The sequence below is a fragment of the Schistocerca nitens genome, chromosome 1 (genome assembly GCF_023898315.1).
Source record: "Schistocerca nitens isolate TAMUIC-IGC-003100 chromosome 1, iqSchNite1.1, whole genome shotgun sequence".
Classification (NCBI taxonomy): domain Eukaryota; kingdom Metazoa; phylum Arthropoda; class Insecta; order Orthoptera; family Acrididae; genus Schistocerca; species Schistocerca nitens.
The window spans coordinates 974,906,714-974,926,274 of NC_064614.1; the positions used below are offsets into that span (position 1 = coordinate 974,906,714).

The following is a 19,561-nucleotide window of genomic DNA, read 5'->3' on the forward strand; positions in this document are numbered from 1 at the left end:
ACGGGATACATGCGGACGTGCATTGTCCTGTTGGAACAGCAAGTTCCCTTGCCGGTCTAGGAATGGTAGAACGGTGGGTTCGATGACGGTTTGGATGTACCGTGCACTATTCAGTGTCCCCTCGACGATCACCAGTGGTGTACGGCCAGTGTAGGAGATCGCTCCCCACACCATGATGCCGGGTGTTGGCCCTGTGTGCCTCGGTCGTATGCAGTCCTGATTGTGGCGCTCACCTGCACGGCGCCAAACACGCATACGACCATCATTGGCACCAAGGCAGAAGCGACTCTCATCGCTGAAGACGACACGTCTCCATTCGTCCCTCCATTCACGCCTGTCGCGACACCACTGGAGGCGGGCTGCACGATGTTGGGGCGTGAGCGGAAGACGGCCTAACGGTGTGCGGGACCGCAGCCCAGCTTCATGGAGACGGTTGCGAATGGTCCTCGCCGATACCCCAGGAGCAACAGTGTCCCTAATTTGCTGGGAAGTGGCGGTGCGGTCCCCTACGGCACTGCGTAGGATCCTACGGTCTTGGCGTGCATCCGTGCGTCGCTGCTGTCCGGTCCCAGGTCGACGGGCACGTGCACCTTCCGCCGACCACTGGCGACAACATCGATGTACTGTGGAGACCTCACGCCCCACGTGTTGAGCAATTCGGCGGTACGTCCACCCGGCCTCCCGCATGCCCACTATACGCCCTCGCTCAAAGTCCGTCAACTGCACATACGGTTCACATCCACGCTGTCGCGTCATTCTACCAGTGTTAAAGACTGCGATGGAGCTCCGTATGCCACGGCAAACTGGCTGACACTGACGGCGGCGGTGCACAAATGCTGCGCAGCTAGCGCCATTCGACGGGCAACACCGCGGTTCCTGGTGTGTCCGCTGTGCCGTGCGTGTGATCATTGCTTGTACAGCCCTCTCGCAGTGTCCGGAGCAAGTATGGTGGGTCTGACACACCGGTGTCAATGTGTTCTTTTTTCCATTTCCAGGAGTGTATGTACACAACACAGTTCGACAGTCTAATGTGACTAGACAGTCTTATATGTTTCCGTTATACAGGGACCGAGCGAGGTCGAGTCTGCTTTCGGCTGGTGACCAGCGAGGACGTCTTGTTTACGTCCCGTCCGCAGAGTCGCGAGCGCGCGTAGTTTGTTTACTTCCTCGCCGCAGCTAATACTCCCGTCCGTTAGCATTGAGTCGTCATAGCTCATTCGTACAGAAAAGCTACCATCAAGATCAGCTTCCAGCCCGGCTACGCACGACTACGAGCCGTTGAAGTGGAACGATTCATCCGTGACGAAGTTCAAGTACGAACACAGCACATCATTGGTATCCACCTATCCAAGTAGCGTCGTTTACGTCAAGATGGTCGATGACGAGTTATGTCACGCAGTTGTGAACAGATGCGCGAACACTCTCAAGTTCAAACACTCCGATGGTCACATCGGTGAGGTTACTATTGACCATGCTGTACTAGGATTATGCACACTAAGAGTCTTCGAACTCCCTTTCGAAGTGCCACTGGACGTCGTTACCTCAGCCTTCCGCTCTTGTGGGACGGTAATTAGCCACGTGGCCGAAAAATGGAACACCTTCGAGACATACCAGGTCCTCAACGGCGTCCGACAAGTGAAAATTAAATTAAAGAAACATGTGCCATCCTACTTAGTCATAGGTGGCCGTCGAGCAATAGTAACGTACGACGTACAACCTCGTACTTGTTCTGGTTGCGGCCTGGAGGGTCTTGTGCGCTCGGCGTGTATTCAACGTCGGGTTACACAACTTCCATTACATGACAAGACACCATCTCCTACACTCACGGCCCTCCCCCTCAATTTCGCAGAGGTGACACGATCGACCGTCATGACAGGCGACAACCCCCTTGGAAGACAGGAAGCGTTAGAATGCACACCTGTCGCCAGTCCTGGATTGACCAACACCATTACGGTGTCTGCAGAGATTGAAGAATGCCGCCCATCGACTCCACATGAAGATTTGGACGAGAGAATGGAACTCGACGCTAGGGTTGTACCGACCTCTGCCTTTCTACCTGAGGAGGATGCGATACGGGAACCACAAACTCTTTCGGACACAGAAACCCACGTCCGCAAACAAAGGTCACCGAGGAAATATAAAGAGCGACGTCGCACACCCTCTGACGATTGCCTCCAGCGGACGTCTTCTCCAGTTGACGACCGGACGGCCGACGAAACGACAAGGAAAATGGATGACACGAGATCGCTCTCACCTGTCACTTTGTCTGATTTTGACAAACCCGATTCCGCTCTCTCGGGCAAACGGATGGCCAGCACAGCGCCCGCCGTTGGTACACAACCGGATACAACTGCGGATTCACCCTTAGTCTCTCAGTCCACCAGTGTTCTACCGCAGCCACCTTTAACTTACGGACCTTCGGCGGATGACATTGAAGACGATTCTACGGCCGCTGTGGTGGATGAGGAGAGAGGTCTCTCCTCCCACATCTCGGCCCCTCCCGAGCAGCAACATATGATGGCGCGGACGCGGCCAGCAGATCACAGGCCCCACCTTTAACGGCGACACTGACGGCGGCCCCCACCGCAGGAGACGATCTACAGACCTATTGCTTAACGACCATCAACATTAACACCATTCGGACACGTAAGAAGTTGTCGCTGCTCCAAGACATGATCAATGCAGCGTATGTTGATATTGTCTTTCTCCAAGAAGTCTTCGTCGCCGATTTCCCGGGTATGTACGGTTTGCGGCTCATGTGTACCACGCCTCGCCAACTAACAGTGGAGTCGCAGTTCTCCTCAGAGAGGGCCTCGAGGCGGACGAAGTCCGATATCTCCTTGACGCTAGAGGAATGGCCGTAACGGTGCAAGGCGTCCGGTTTATCAATGTGTACGCCCCTTCCGGAACGAATCGCCGTCGTGACCAATCGCTCTTCTTCGCAGAAGGAATAGCACCGCTTTTTCAGCCAGGCACGGTGACTTGCTATTAGGGGACGATTTAAATTGCACCCAAGCACCTAAAGATCAGCTGACACGCCATTCACCGTGCCCCGAACTTGGGACACTCATCGGCGATCTCCAGCTGGTAGATGCATGGGGACATGTCCGAGGAAATAGACCGGGATACACCCATTTCACGAGTCACTCGTCTAGTCGCTTCGATAGGATTTACGTCTCCCGTTCTCTCGCGGCAATGGTGAGTGACGCGGAGGTGTGGCCAGTAGCCTTTTCTGATCACGAGGCCTATATATGTGCCGTCACCCTTCGTCGCCAACGGGTGTGGCACAGCCGACATCCCTGGAAATTAAACCTTGCTCATCTCGCTTCTCCGGATTGTCGATGCGCCATCGAAGACACATGGAGTTTGTGCGTCCGCCGCATCCCAACGTATCAAACGTCGATTAGTTGGTGGTTAACCTGCGCCAAGCCGGCCCTACGGAGAACCTTTATTACGTATGGTCGTGAGACTGCTGCTTGGAGGCGGCAGACCCTCGATTTTTATTTCACCGTCCTTTGCGAATGCGCCTCCTTGCCACCCACACCGGAACGACAGTTGACAGTTCAGACTGCAAGCACAGATCGTAACCCATATGCGTCGACACCTCGAAGGGACGATCGTCCGTGCGCGAACACAAGACAGACTCGCAACGGATTGACCCACCATGTACCACGTCATCCGAGAACGTACACTGCGAAGACGGGCGCTGATACATGCCATCACCACTGAGGACGGCCGTCATCACACCACACAACGCGATATTGCTGCAGCCTTCTTCGACCATTACGCACGACTTTATTCTGCTCAATGTTCCGACCCGACGACGGTGATAGCAGTCTCACAACTGGTTTACGGCATTGTCCCATAGGATTTACAAACTGAATTATTGAACGACATTACGGAAGACGAAGATATCGGCGCCATCGGTAAAGGAGCGGCGAATAAGTCTCCTGGCCCCGACGGGTTCCCTGTGGAGTTTTATAGAACTTTCCAGTATTTACTGGCTCCCAAGTTAACAATCTGTCGGGAGCTTAAATTCCCCGCGGTGCCGCTCCCTGCGACCTTCGTAGAAGGAATAATTATACCAGTTCACAATCCTAAAGGTGGGGCTCGAATACAAGATTACTGCCCACTAACACTCGTCAACTGCGACATGAAGATATTCACCAGACCATTAGAGCCAAGCTTTTGATCGAGTGGATCACACGTACCTAACGTCCGTTCTCCAGCACATGCAGTACCCACAGCAATTCACAGACGTCGTGATGCGCCTCCTCCGAGGGGCGACTTCCAAATAGCTCGTTAACGGGTGTCTCTCGCAGTCCTTCCGATTTTCCGCTCCGTGCGTCAAGGCTGCCCCTTGTCAACGTTACTATATGCTCTGGCACTGGAACCGCTCCTCTGTGGCCTCCGTCAACGCCTCACCGGTCTTACCCTACGTGACGTCACATTTCGCTGTACAACATATGCAGACGACCTGGTTCTCGTGTTCCGCAATCGCGACGATGTCATCAGAGCACTAGAATGGATTACCACGTACGGTGTGGCTTCCGGCAGCTGTCTCTACGTCGCCAAATCGGTCGCCACGGCCGTAGGAGACGGGTTGACCCCAGCGTGTGTCGAACCCCTACAGCTTCGTGGCACTACCAAATGTCTCGGAATAGAGTTTCACGACGACATACGGCGCACTGCGGCTCTTAACTACCGCCGCTTATTACAACAAATTTGGGTCCAGATCTTCAACCTTCGTCTGCGGACCCTCGACATTCTCCAAAGGACACACTTCGTCAATGTTTACCTCGCATCACGCCTTCCACACATAGCGCCTGTTCTTCCAATACCGTTACTGATGGCTCGACGTCTATTAGCGGCATTCGGAGCCTACGTCAGTACAGGCATACTCTTCAAAGTCAGTTATGAGTCACTGACCCTTCTCCCAGAAAGGGGAGGTCTTGGTCTAGTCCATGTCCACGATAGAGCTGTGGCCCTGTAAGTCAGCTCACAGAGCAAGCTTTGACGCCACCACCCGGAAAGTTTGACAGGTTTGCTGTTGGAGTCCCTAGCTCCGCCCTCCCTTATGCCCCCACAGACGACGCAAGACATACCCCCACCCTTCTACTACTTCGGGAACTTTTACAATGAACACAGCTATGTCCGTATCGTAGTACCACCGACGAAACAGGGGTCGGCGCGGGATATATATCATGTCGTACAGCAGAGGCGCCCACCAAACATCGTGGAGACCAAGAGCCCTCAGGTTAATTGGAAGGTGCTGTCGAAGACGATTCACGCGGTTACACTGGACATAGCCGTCCGATCCACATGGTACATCACAGTCAATGGTAAGCAGATCACCCGATCACGCCTCCACAAGATAAACATGGCGGAATCGCCTCTCTGCGTAGACTGCGGGATGCCAGACACGGACGAACACCATCTCACATGTGGCGCGGCAGAAGAAGTATGGCGCTTGGTGCGACAAATTTTGTCGTATTTTCTACGAGTGACTCCGGAACACATTACACCTCGGTTTCTACAATTTCCGGATCAACGGTATTACCCACGCGCCAAGACCAACGCTGTCACGTGGATCCGTGCACATGCGGTACACTACTTATTTCACGATGGACCTAAAGATGTATTCGACTTTTGGAACTACCTACAAGAACGTCATTGCAAGATCGTACGCAACCCAAAATACAGACAGTATTTTTCTAATTAGTTAGTTAGTGCCCTACGCGACCCTCCATGCAGCTGGATCATCAACAGGTAGGAGAAGACACCCATTGAGTGAGCTGACAAGACTAAGTTCGATTCTCGGTGGAATAACATGATATACGTGAAGACGTACCTGGATGATGAAGCGTAAGGAGAGTACCGACACACCCTTCTGCATCCTGTATGCAGCACTTTTTTTTCGTTTTCCCCATATACATTACCTCGGTGTAGGAACGTGCCGAGATATTGTTTTCTTTGCTCAGTGCACGATGAGGTGCTAGATGCATTTATTTTTGTTGTGGTATAAAGTAAAACCACACTAAGAATGTATTAAAAACAGTAAATAAAATAAATAAATAAATAATAACTCCCACAAAAGATTTCCTCTGCCCATCCCTGATTCCTTGATTCCTTGACGGACGAGGGGGACACTGTGACCAGGTAACGACCCCTGATCGCTCTGCCTTCCTCGCCCTCCCGCACCTCTTAAAAAAAAAAAAAAAAAAAAAAAAAGATGGCGCAGTGGACTCGCATTCGGGAGGACGATGGTTCAATCCCGCGTCCGGCCATCCTGATTTAGGTTTTCCGTGATTTCCCTAAATCGCTCCAGGCAAATGCGGGGTTGGTTCCTCTGAAAGGGCACGGCCGGCTTCCTTCCCCGTCCTCCCCTGATTGACGAGACCGATGACCTCGCAGTTTGGTCTCTTCCCACAAACAACCCAACCCAACCCGTTATACAGGGTTACCGTTAGTGAAACCGACAAACTGCAGGGACGGATTCCTGACTGGAAAAGGACGGAAAAAGTTTCTATGAACATCTGTCCGGAAATGGACGGTGAGTCCACACACTGATTCTGTGCCGATACTGATGAGATGTCTGCAGGTTACTGATGAAGATTATGCAGATTGATGCTGCTAGTTCTGGTAAAAGTTAGCCCGCATCTCGTGGTCGTGCGGTAGCATTCTCGCTTCCCACGCCCGGGTTCCCGGGTTCGATTCCCGGCGGGGTCAGGGATTTTCTCTGCCTCGTGATGGCTGGGTGTTGTGTGCTGTCCTTACGTTAGTTAGGTTTCAGTAGTTCTAAGTTCTAGGGGACTGATGACCATAGATGTTAAGTCCCATAGTGCTCAGAGCCATTTGAACCATTTTTTCTGGTAAAAGTTGCTTTGTCGGCAAAAAGTGCTGATGACGTAAATTCCATAATTGCAATGGTCTGGTGCAAACACCAGAGCCGGCCGCTGTGGTCGAGCAGTTCTAGGCGCTACAGTCCGGAACTGCGCTGCTGCTACGGTCGCAGGTTCGAATCCTGCCTCGGGCATGGATGTGTGTGATGTCCTTAGGTTAGTTAGGTTTAAGTAGTTCTAAGTCTAGGGGACTGATGACCTCAGATGTTAAGTCCCATAGTGCTTAGAGCCATTTGAACCATTTTCCAAACACCAGAGACAAAATGCTTCCTTAGAGGGAAATCCGCTGCTGATAATCCTTCCACACGATGGAGATGGTAGGGATAATTGCGGTTGTCGTGCAGGATACACATAATCGTACTTCAGCCTAAACGATGTTGCCTGGAGCTGTTAGTAGGGTTCGTCTCATCATTCTGCACAGCACGGTCCTCCAGATTTTGTGTATGCACAGTCCACCGCCCTCCTGCACGTTTGTCTGTCTGAAAGGACGAATGATCACACGAACGTCCATAAAGAGCTAAAAATGTAGTGTGATGTGGTTGGTGTCTGTGAGGGTACTAGTTCTATTGTAGCCGTGCTGCCTGTTGACCATTTTCATCTGCTTGGTCGTACACAAACACCATCTCGGCTTGTTCCCGGCGTGTTTACCGGATCATTCTGTTGCTTACAGTACGCTCCGTTAATTACACAGCCTGCAACACACAAGGAACACACGGCACATGGTGAGAGGAACTTTCATTCGTCATCGCTATCTACCGTGGAAGCGATGAATTTCCGGACACATGTTCATGGGACGTTTCTTCCTCCATTCCCAGTCACGAGTCCGTCCCCGAACTTTGTCGGTTTCATTAACATTCACCCTGTATACTAAAGTTGAAACAAAATTTCCAGAAATTTCCATAATGGTTCTGCTACCTTTTGACACCTTCCAGAAAAAATGATGACTACGCACAGTCCACATAGTATTCAGTTTTTCCTTGGCATCTTTCTTTGTTTCAAGTTGGATATTCTCCTCTCATCACAGAAATAGAGCCGAGGATTTTCTCTATGTTCTATTTGTTTCTAATTATATTACTTTTAGTTTCTTCACCTGCTGCTGTTCGTGCTATTACAACAATAATGACTGCAACTATTTATACTACAACTAACAGAGCAACTACTTATTATATCATTCTTCTTCACTGGAGATACAAAGCCACATTCTTAAGGAATCAGTGCAGCATTTTTACGATTTAAGCTGTTATTTATGTAAACTGTTCTATCATCTCAAAACTGGTTTCCGCTTTTTAAGCCATTTTTCATCAATAAATGGGAACACAGTGTTGTGAAAGTAAATTAGCCGAAGTATAGGTAGCTACGAAAGTTCTCATATTAATAAAAATTGCAGCGAATTTATGTCTTGTGTTACTTTGCAAATGTTCTTCATGTTTTGACAGTTAGATTGTACACAAATGGTGAGAAACGCGCAAAGAAGTTGTCTTTACCAAGAATGAAAGTGAGTGTCGTCTACTAATTTCGAAGATCTGTTTGTGTACATCTATACGCAAAGGAAAAAGAGTAATTTGCTTCCACAGCAGTGTATCCCCATTTTGTAGCTGGACAATCGCTTAAAAAGCCGAAATCATTTGTCAAACGAATAAAAAGTTTAAATAAATATCAAATTTTGTGGGAAAAAGTGTATCATTCGTTCATTCTGATGAAAGGTGAACAAGCTTCTCTTCTCTTTTCAATGAGTGCCACTCGCTGATCGCGTATCATGTTGTGGCCGGTTGTTCACGTTCCCTGGGCTCCCATACTAACTTTTCTCGTCGACTGTTGAGTATGTTTAGCTCTTGCTTCAGGTACCACTAGAAGATGAAGAGTATCAAAATATTACTTTTTCCGTAAATTTTTCGAACGGATCTTACAACTATGCTCACGGACGTTCCAATGCTTTAAGTAATGGGGCTGCCAGAATCACCATAGTGTTTGCGGGTCGCAACGCTATAATCTAATTGAAGGCGTCAGCTGCTGTGTGGAGTGCTGAAAGAGGCTGTGGTGCTGCGGTTGCAGGGTTCGGTTCCCGTGCACAGGAGTGGTGAGCGCGGAGATCCAGGTGCTGCTGCAGCTCAACGTGAGCTCGCACAACCCGCTGCACAACCAGACCTGCCTCAACTTCCGGCGCAACAAGATCTGCCTTAAAGGTCAGTCAGAGACTTGGAACTTCTTGATTACACAATGAATGAAGGTAATCCACCGACGGGCTTCGTCTACATTTTTCGTTAATTTTGTGAAATTTGTATGTGCCCAAACTTCGCAAATGTCATATTTGTACATGGAATACAGACTAATGAAAGGAATGTTACATATGGTTAAGAATCTTTAAATAGTTGGCAACCGATTAAGCAGATGAACAATATCCTTATAACAATGAAATACTATGGGAGAGTAGCGCTGGAAGATTCAGACGTATGTGTTCAACAGCGGAGCGTTTTCCACCAGAGTGAAAGATGGGGATTCTACGTAGTCCCGGTGCGACATGCAGCTTGAATTTGTCTTACGGTTACAAAGTTCTGTAGATATACAAATCAGAAATTTTGTTAGTACATGAACATGAAATTGTGTACGCTGAATGTTTCGATGCGCAGTTACACACATCGCACTAGTCAGTCTGTTGCATTAACTACACCTACCGATATGTGAAAGAGCTGTGTTTTCCAGATTCGTGTTACTGAAATGCATTAGCTGTCGAAACTGCAGATGAATATATTAGTCACTGACATTATACTCGACTATTCATACATAAATCATAATAAGAAAGAGATGTAAAGAAGAGAATCACTCTAAATGAAAATCAGAATTCCTGGACAGAAATCGTCAGTCTCTGGAGTAAATGCGTCTTATTTCTTTAATAAGCGCATGATTCGAAGAAAACTGAAGTAAGTCTATGTTTTGTCGATGACAGCTCAGAAACGTTTGAACTTTCATTAGGAGCAGGGCACTGGCACTAAGTGCAATTAGTAACGTAAGTCAGTGTGAGATTAGATTAGATTAGATTAATACTTGTTCCATAGATCATGAATACGACACTTATAATGATGTGGAACGTGTCAGGTTAATAAAAGATGTCTGTACAAGATATTGCATGACACAAATGTTTAAGTTGGTTTTTTTCCCTCCCTTAATTTATATCTAAAAATTCAGTCAATGAGTAGAAGGAGTTGTCATCTAGAAATTCTTTTAATTTATTTTTAAATGCTGGTTGGCTATCTGTCAGGCTTTTTATGCTGTTTGTTAGGTGACCAAAGACTTTTGTGGCAGCATAATTTACCCCTTTCTGTGACAAAGTCAAATTTAACCCTGCATAGTGAAGATCATCCTTTCTCCTGGTGTTATAGCTATGCACACTATTATTACTTTTGAACTGGGTTGGATTATTAACAACAAATTTCATAAGTGAATATATATACTGTGAGGTTACTGTGAGGATCCCTAGATCCTTAAATAAATTTCTGCAGGATGACCGTGGGTAGGCTCCAGCAATTATTCTGATTACACGTTTTTGAGCAATGAATACTTTTCTACTCAACGATGAATTACCCCAGAATATGATGCCATACGAAAGCAGTGAATGGAAGTCGGCATAGTAAGCTAATTTACCAAAATTTGCAATAACCCTAATAGCATACGTAGTTGAACTCAGGCGTTTCAGCAGACCATCAACGTGTTGGTTCCAGTTTAACCTCTCATCAATGGACACACCTAAAAATTTTGAAAATTCTACCTTAGCTACAGACTTCTGTTCGAAGTCTATATTTATTACTGGAGTTGTGCCATTTACTGTACGGAACTGTATATACTGTGTTTTATCAAAATTTAAAGAGAGTCCGTTTGCTGAGAACCACTTAATAATTTTGTGAAAAACATCATTTACAACTACATCGGCCGGCCGCGGTGGTCTCGCGGTTCTAGGCGCGCAGTCCGGAACCGTGCGACTGCTACGGTCGCAGGTTCGAATCCTGCCTCGGGCATGGATGTGTGTGATGTTCTTAGGTTAGTTAGGTTTAAGTAGTTCTAAGTTCTAGGGGACTAATGACCACAGCAGTTGCGTCCCATAGTGCTCAGAGCCATTTGAACCATTTGAACAACTACATCACTTAGTTCTTGGTTTTTGGATGTTATTACTATACTTGTATCATCAGCAAAAAGAACTAACTTTGCATCTTCATCAATGTGGAATGGTAAGTCATTAATGTATGTCAAGAACAGGAAAGGACCTAAGACCGAACGCTACTTTGGTCACTTTTTGAGGTTTCTACGACTGCCGCCGCCTCTCGCATCCCACTCTCCATCGTTCACCGTCATTCCAGTCTCCTTCATTAAGACCTCTCGCCGCCATTGCTTCGTTGACTTCATCTTTCACCATCTCGCAGATCCACCGAGCTTTCTTCTTTGATGTGGAGTCGATTTCCATACACGTTTTGGCCATCTTGTCTCGGGCATACGCTGTAAGTGACCATACCAGAGTAGGCGCTTCCTTTCTATGTGGACTAGGATTGTGCTGTCGACATTTATAACCTCTCTGATTCTATCGTTTCTAATTTGATCAAGCCTGGAATATACACAGCTCCGACTACAGAAACCCAACTCGACAGCCAGCAGGCAATCTTTCTGCTTCTGAGTTAGTTCCCACAACAGTGCACCATGTGTTGTGAAACTTTCAATGCTTCTGTGGTAGACGGTATGTCCTGTTCTGCGGGTTATGTTTTTGTGTCAGAGAATACCATTTAGTTGTTCTATGGATCGCTTGACCTGGCCAATTTTATTATTTAAAGGATCCGTACTTCTACCACTGGACGACAGTTCACTCCCGGGTACTTAAAATTATGACTCCCTTTAACAGTATCAGCACCGAGTTGTAAATCGTTAACAGCATTTTCTCACACTTTCAGATACTTTGTTTTAGATACATTTATGACAAGACCCCATTTTTCACATTCTTCTTTTAATTTGCGGAGCATGTAATTTGCATCTTCCTCATCTTCAGCTACTAACAATTGGTCGTCAGCAAAAAATAAAGTGAAAAAGATCTTATCGTCTATAGGGATTCCCAATTCTGCCGCATTTCCTTTTCCAGGATTTTAGTGCCTCCTATAGGTAGATTTTAAAGAGTGTATGGGCGAGTGTGCATCCCTGGGGTAGTCCCCTTGTCACCTCAAACTCTTGAGATAGTTGATTCCTCACTTCTACCATTGCCATACAAACTTAGTAGAGGAGTCTGACAGCTTTCATACAGCTCGGTGACACGCCATTATCAGTTAGACTTGTCCATAGCTTGTTCTGTGGAACTGTGGCGTAAGCTTTCTGGAGGTCTACAAAGACAAGGTGGGTCGTAAGGCCCCTTGCTGTCCTTTTCTCCACAACGTTTTTAAGGGTAAATACTCCACCACTACAGGAGCGACCAGATCTGAGTCCATTTTGTTCTTCAGATTCAGTTATTTCTTCTTGTATCCTCTTTTTTAGGATACGGCCATAGACTCTAGCCATGGATAGCGTCACACCAACACCAAGATACTTTGCACAGTTTCTCATGTTGCCCTTCTTAAGTATTGAAGTAATTGTTGCCTTTTTCGATTCCTTTGGGTTTTCGTCACCTCTAACACATTTGTCAAAAATCACTGCCAATATTTCAAAGAGTTTTGACGGCACTTCTTTGACAGTTCTATACAAATTAATTCTGGAACTGGCGACTTTGTGTTTTTCATGGCATTAATTGCATTTTGGACTTCCTTCGGGGTTATCGGTGGTATATTATAGTAACTGATTTCAATTTCTGGTGGGTTCTCAGCGACTGCCACTGTCTTCTCAGTCAGTAATCCTTGGCAGTGTTGTACCCATTCGTGCATGCAAATAAGGTTTATATCTACTTTGTCTTTATTCTGTGTTCTCATTGTTTATAATACCTTCCAGGTTCTATTTGCTTGCGTATTCCCCATGATTTTTTTTGTTTATCTTCACCGGTTTTCTGCCAGGATTCGTTTTTGGCCTTAATTATTGTTTTCTGTGTATATTTTCTCCGCTCTCTGTATTCCCGCCAAACATTGTCTGATCTTTAGTTCAATCATTTCTTATAAGCTTGCTTCTTACTTTCTACCTTCTCTTGTACCGAATGGTTCCAGCAGTCATCACATATTCTATTGTTGTTGTTGTGGCCTTCAGTCCTGAGACTGGTTTGATGCAGCTCTCCATGCTCCTCTAATCTGTGCAAGCTTCTTCATCTCCCAGTACCTACTGCAGCCTACATCCTTCTGAATCTGCTTAGTGCACTCATCTCTTGGTCTCCCTCTACGATTTTTACCCTCCACGCTGCCCTCCAGTACTAAATTGGTGATCCCTTGATGCCTCAGAACATGTCCTAGCAACCGATCCCTTCTTCTAGTCAAGTCGTGCCACAAAGTCCTCTTCTCCCCAATTCTACTCAATACCTCCTCATTAGTTATGTGATCAACCCATCTAATCTTCAGCATTCTTCTGTAGCACCACATTTCGAAAGATTCTATTCTCTTCTTGTCTGAACTATTTATCGTCCACGTTTCACTTCCATACATGGCTACACTCCATACAAATACTTTCAGAAACGACTTCCTAACACTTAAATAAATACTCGCTGTTAACAAATTTCTCTTCTCCAGAAACGCTTTCCTTGCCATTGCCAGTCTACATTTTACACTCCTGGAAATTGAAATAAGAACACCGTGAATTCATTGTCCCAGGAAGGGGAAACTTTATTGACACATTCCTGGGGTCAGATACATCACATGATCACACTGACAGAACCACAGGCACATAGACACAGGCAACAGAGCATGCACAATGTCGGCACTAGTACAGTGTATATCCACCTTTCGCAGCAATGCAGGCTGCTACTCTCCCATGGAGACGATCGTAGAGATGCTGGATGTAGTCCTGTGGAACGGCTTGCCATGCCATTTCCACCTGGCGCCTCAGTTGGACCAGCGTTCGTGCCGGACGTGCAGACCGCGTCAGACGACGCTTCATCCAGTCCCAAACATGCTCAATGGGGGACAGATCCGGAGATCTTGCTGGCCAGGATAGTTGACTTACAACTTCTAGAGCACGTTGGGTGGCACGGGATACATGCGGACGTGCATTGTCCTGTTGGAACAGCAAGTTCCCTTGCCGGTCTAGGAATGGTAGAACGATGGGTTCGATGACGGTTTGGATGTACCGTGCACTATTCAGTGTCCCCTCGACGATCACCAGTGGTGTACGGCCAGTGTAGGAGATCGCTCCCCACACCATGATGCCGGGTGTTGGCCCTGTGTGCCTCGGTCGTATGCAGTCCTGATTGTGGCGCTCACCTGCACGGCGCCAAACACGCATACGACCATCATTGGCACCAAGGCAGAAGCGACTCTCATCGCTGAAGACGACACGTCTCCATTCGTCCCTCCATTCACGCCTGTCGCGACACCACTGGAGGCGGGCTGCACGATGTTGGGGCGTGAGCGGAAGACAGCCTAACGGTGTGCGGGACCGTAGCCCAGCTTCATGGAGACGGTTGCGAATGGTCCTCGCCGATACCCCAGGAGCAACAGTGTCCCTAATTTGCTGGGAAGTGGCGGTGCGGTCCCCTACGGCACTGCGTAGGATCCTACGGTCTTGGCGTGCATCCGTGCGTCGCTGCGGTCCGGTCCCAGGTCGACGGGCACGTGCACCTTCCGCCGACCACTGGCGACAACATCGATGTACTGTGGAGACCTCACGCCCCACGTGTTGAGCAATTCGGCGGTGCGTCCACCCGGCCTCCCGCATGCCCACTATACGCCCTCGCTCAAAGTCCGTCAACTGCACATACGGTTCACGTCCACGCTGTCGCGGCATGCTACCAGTGTTAAAGACTGCGATGGAGCTCCGTATGCCACGGCAAACTGGCTGACACTGACGGCGGCGGTGCACAAATGCTGCGCAGCTAGCGCCATTCGACGGCCAACACCGCGGTTCCTGGTGTGTCCGCTGTGCCGTGCGTGTGATCATTGCTTGTACAGCCCTCTCGCAGTGTCCGGAGCAAGTATGGTGGGTCTGACACACCGGTGTCAATGTGTTCTTTTTTTCCATTTCCAGGAGTGTATATCCTCTCTACTTCGACCATCATCAGTTATTTTGCTCCCCAAATAGCACAACTCCTTTACTACTTTAAGTGTCTCATTTTCTAATCTAATTCACTCAGCATCACCCGGCTTAATTCGACTACATTCCATTATCCTTGTTTTGCTTTTTTTTCCATAGTGCTTCATAAGCTGCGTTATGGATGGCTTGTTTAACCATCTCATACATCTTATCTACAGAGGTTTCTTCAACGGCAGCAAGTTTTTTTGCTAGCCATTGCTCGTACAAGAAGCGGGTAGAACTATGGTCAAGGCTATGTAAATTATATTGAATTTCCTCTGACTCGGTTTCCACTTGAATTTCTGTGTCTTTGATAAACATGAATAATGTCTTAGACATTAGCAAAAAATGGTCTGCTCCGCACTCTGCACCCCTCATAGCCCTCACGTGTTGTGCTACTAGCTTTGTTGTTTGCTTTGTCGTGACATAGTCTATAATGGACTTGATGTTAACGCTTGATTTCGCCCATGCGTATCTGTGGATGTCATTATGCTTGAACGATCCATTCAGAATTCTTAAGTAATTTAGCATGTAGAATTCTATCAATCTTTCACCATTATTATTTATGGTTTCTTCACCATATTGCCCCACTATGTTATCATTAGCTTTCCATCCTGTTCTGGCATTTAGGTCTCCTTGTAAAATGATTTCCTTGCGATTTTCTATATTTTTAAGAGATCTTGTCAGTTGAGTGTAGAATAAGTCATTCTTCGCTACATCAGCGTGCTCGTTTGGTGAATAGACCACAAAAATCACCACAGAATGGCCCTTTATTTTCATCTGTACTTGCAGAATTCTATCATTGACATATTCCCGGCTGGTTAGGTTTTTCTTGAGTTGTTTCTTTAAGGTAATGGCAAGTCCACTTTGGGCTCGTTGTTCCTTTGGCACTCCAATATAAATGTAAATGTAATCATTCGTCTCTTCTGTATCATGCCTTTTCTCTTTGGTGTCTGTTAGGCCCATTATTCCGACGTCAAGGCTCTTTATTTCTTTAAAGACTTCACGTTGCTCTGTAGAAATTCCTTGTATATTCCATGTGGCAATTCTCATTGTCCTTTTTCGTGCCTGTTGTCGTCTTCGTTTGATCCATTCCGTTCCGCGGCTAAATTGGGAGGTTTTGCATGTGATTTCTTTTGCTAGGGTGGAGTGCAGGTCCAAAGCCCCGACTAGGAGGTCAAGATGATTTTTAATCGTGCTTTTCTTCCACTAGACGATTGCCTTTCTGGGGTCAGGGGCTCTGTCTGTCCGTCCCTTGGACTACTTTGGGAATGAGGTGCCACTTACGCCAAGTCCGCAGTACCGAAGTCCATCTTCTTCGCCTTCTTTGCCGATGTGGTCTCCACCCGTAACCCTGGGAATGGGTAACACGTTATACCCCGCGTTACTGGGTCCCCAGCAGAACTTTTCCACCAGCTCGAAAGCCGGGCCCACTTCCGCGACATGGACGCGCCTGATGAGAATTACCCATGTGCGCTTAAAGAAGGGGGCTCTAAGCACCCTGGACCGGGTTAATGTGCGTGTATGGTTCCATGCACAAAGGCTAGGCACTGTTTTGTGAGTAAAAATTATGGACACATTTAGCAGGCCAGACTCAGCAGTGGTTCACCTGGGCAACATGTTATCTGAAGTGTTTGACGAGACTAATGTAACGATCGTCGCAGGTTAGTCAACAGCGATTTCTACAAGATATTTTCTGGAGAATATAGGAAGCCGTCATAGCAGAAGTTATTCTGTGTGACAGGTATCCGTCAGTGTATATTTCCTACAAGGAGGTGCTGAGAAGACGTCATTTATTATGGAGTCAACAACGTACAGATCACTCTTTGAGTGAATGAATTCTGCTTCATCTCGACTTGAGTTGCGTGCCTGCCTGCAAGGAAACTGATTGCCGTTACAGTTATAGGAACATTGTTAGAAGCTACAGGCTTTACGGTGGTGGTTCTCGTGTGAAGGAGAATCGTACTGGAAAAATATCTTCATTGATATCTGGAATACCCTTCAAGGTCAGAGCAACCTGTATCAGGTATTAAAGATACACATGCCGTATTTACCACGTGTAGGTCGTACGGGTTGCCCTTTTATTCAAAGAGGTGTAGGTAGCCGAACTTTTTGCACGTGATATAGTTTACTGAATTCTGACACCTACCGGGCGTATAGAACGTGTTAGTGACGGAATAAGGTGGCAAAATTTTGCCCTGCAGCCGCTACGGGTCACATCATGTGACTCTTTCCTACCAACTCAACAGGATGCTTACGGAGCTTTAAACCATCACGGAGAGAATACTGTTTAAGCAAACGAGTGGGTGTGACAAGTACGTATGATACACTATTCGTAATAATGAAATCGTAAATGGTGTTAAGGAAGAAGGAGAACTCGCACCGATGAAGAAGTTATGTAGTATCATAGCCAACCATTTCGTTTATCATTCCTGTTACTAGAGTTCCACAGATCGTTTGGTTATGAACAGTTCATGGAAAAGCTTCTGACCCCAAGCAGAAGTGGGGGACGTTATTTAAGTGACGACACAACAGAAGTAAGACACTACGTAATCCGTCTCTTTGTTCAGAGGAGGCGTCGCCGCGAAACGACTCGATCCGGCTGGACCCCGCCTCCCTGGTGACGTCTAGCGGCACCTTCTACGTGGCGGTCGGCTGCGCATGCGCTATGATCGTCGTCGTCATTGCCATCACGTCTGTTGTCTACGTCAAGAGCAAGAAGCTGCGAACCCAGCAGTCGCTGCAGTGAGTAGACCACAGATTTCGGCTTTTATCCTATGCCCTTTTTATATGGTTAACATACGTTATTTATGTAAATATTTTACATATAATAGAAAGATGAAAAACAAGGCTTATTTACGTACAATATAAGTATAGAAAGAGAGTATACAACCTTATATTGCGCTGTAGAGGATCCATGTCAAATAACAGAAAAAGTAGACTCAGTTGTATTAAAGCAATAATGTCCCAACGACATCTTTGAAACTAACTTTGTATTTAAGTAGTGCTTTTATTTATTTATTAGTATGGCTCACATGCATGAATTATATACTTACAGGTACATTACAATAGTATATGTGTATAGCAAAAATACAGAAAAGCAAAATTACGTAAATATTAACTAAATGTCAATATCTAAGTTCCTAATTCATATAAGAGCTGTATCATCAGCTTTCATCAGGTCGCCCCAACTCCTCTGATAAGAATGCAAGTATAGTAACATAATGTGCTTGATTGTCTGGTTCGCAGCCCATAGTCAAAAACCGGAGACCCTTTATTATTTGTAAAGTGAGTCTGCGCATCGACCATGCCCAGTTCAATTTCACCCATAGTTTCTTGTCGTGTTCTGTGCCAGCAGTACCACAGTTATACTTTAGGAACCACTCATGCTCTTCAGGATTTTCAGTAAGCTGACACTTCTGATCTGACAGGTCTCTCACCTCGATATTATAGCTGTTTTCCTTGCCGTAACGGTAGGTTTCTTGAAAGGAAGCTATTTCGTCGTAAACTTTGTATGTAATTCCCTATGGGTAATTCCAGGTTCTCATGTACCTTACGGTATCCCTAAGAAGGGCCTCGCTTCTTTGGAATTGCGCGTGGATAGATGTTGCTCAGCAGAGGAAGCCATAAATGGGCGCTGGTCGGATGGTCCCAATTATTAACCTCACAGTGTGGTTCAGCTAAATGTCGATCAAGTTGGTGTGGCAGCTGTTTAGCTATAACAGGGCACAACACTCTGCTGCTGAAAAGACCAGCTCAATGGATGGCGTGGGAAAGGTACCTTGTAAAGTAAGTAAAAGTGGTCGTATTATGTCCGCTGAAGTTGTTTGTAACAAAATTTGTACCCTAGCGACGATCGCGTTTGTGGATGTTACACAGTTAACACTCGTGGTTCTAATCATTGAAAATCCGTGTATGTGTCATACTATGGTACACGCACAAAGTAATTGACAGAGAGGCCCTAGGGGTAGGGAACACCAGAGGACGTTCCACTGTCAGAGTGATGGAAGACCTCTTGGACTGCTTGCAAAACAGCACTCCTCCTGAATAAGTCCCGTTTTTTTTAATCTTCACAATCCTTAAACCACTTCGTTCGTATGGCATAAAATCAGCTTCCACAAACAATGTGTTCAGGTGCAGTACGTACATAGCCAGGACGGTCATGTAGTTCAGGCACATAAAAATAGACAGTGCCGCTACATTTTTCAGTCAAGGGCAAAAAGCTTCCTACATCTACCAGGCAAACAAAGTGCGTTCATAGCTGGCTAGGACACAGCATTACAAGCAATCGTTAACCTATTAAGTCGCGAAGAAGATGAGTCTCACTTGAATTGCAAATCTATTCACAAAAATCTTGAAAGTCCATCAAGATATCTGATAAGAACTCGGCATTTGTGTTGAGAAAATTATCTCCTAAAATGGTATTTCAAGTATATATCCTTTACTTGAATGAAAATGACCTCGGATGGTGTTTAGAGCAATGTACAGGT

The 19,561-nt window shown here is 46.6% G+C and overlaps 1 protein-coding gene across 1 annotated transcript in view; it reads left to right on the forward strand.

The window, feature by feature from the left end:
• LOC126237672 (tyrosine-protein kinase Dnt-like) overlaps positions 1 to 19,561 on the forward strand; it is a 250,491-nt gene that overhangs the window by 166,716 nt on the left and 64,214 nt on the right. The window contains exons 4-5 of the mRNA XM_049947741.1: positions 8,955 to 9,085; positions 17,642 to 17,816. Of these exons, the coding sequence (XP_049803698.1) occupies positions 8,955 to 9,085; positions 17,642 to 17,816 (306 nt within the window). The remainder of the gene's footprint in view (positions 1 to 8,954; positions 9,086 to 17,641; positions 17,817 to 19,561) is intronic.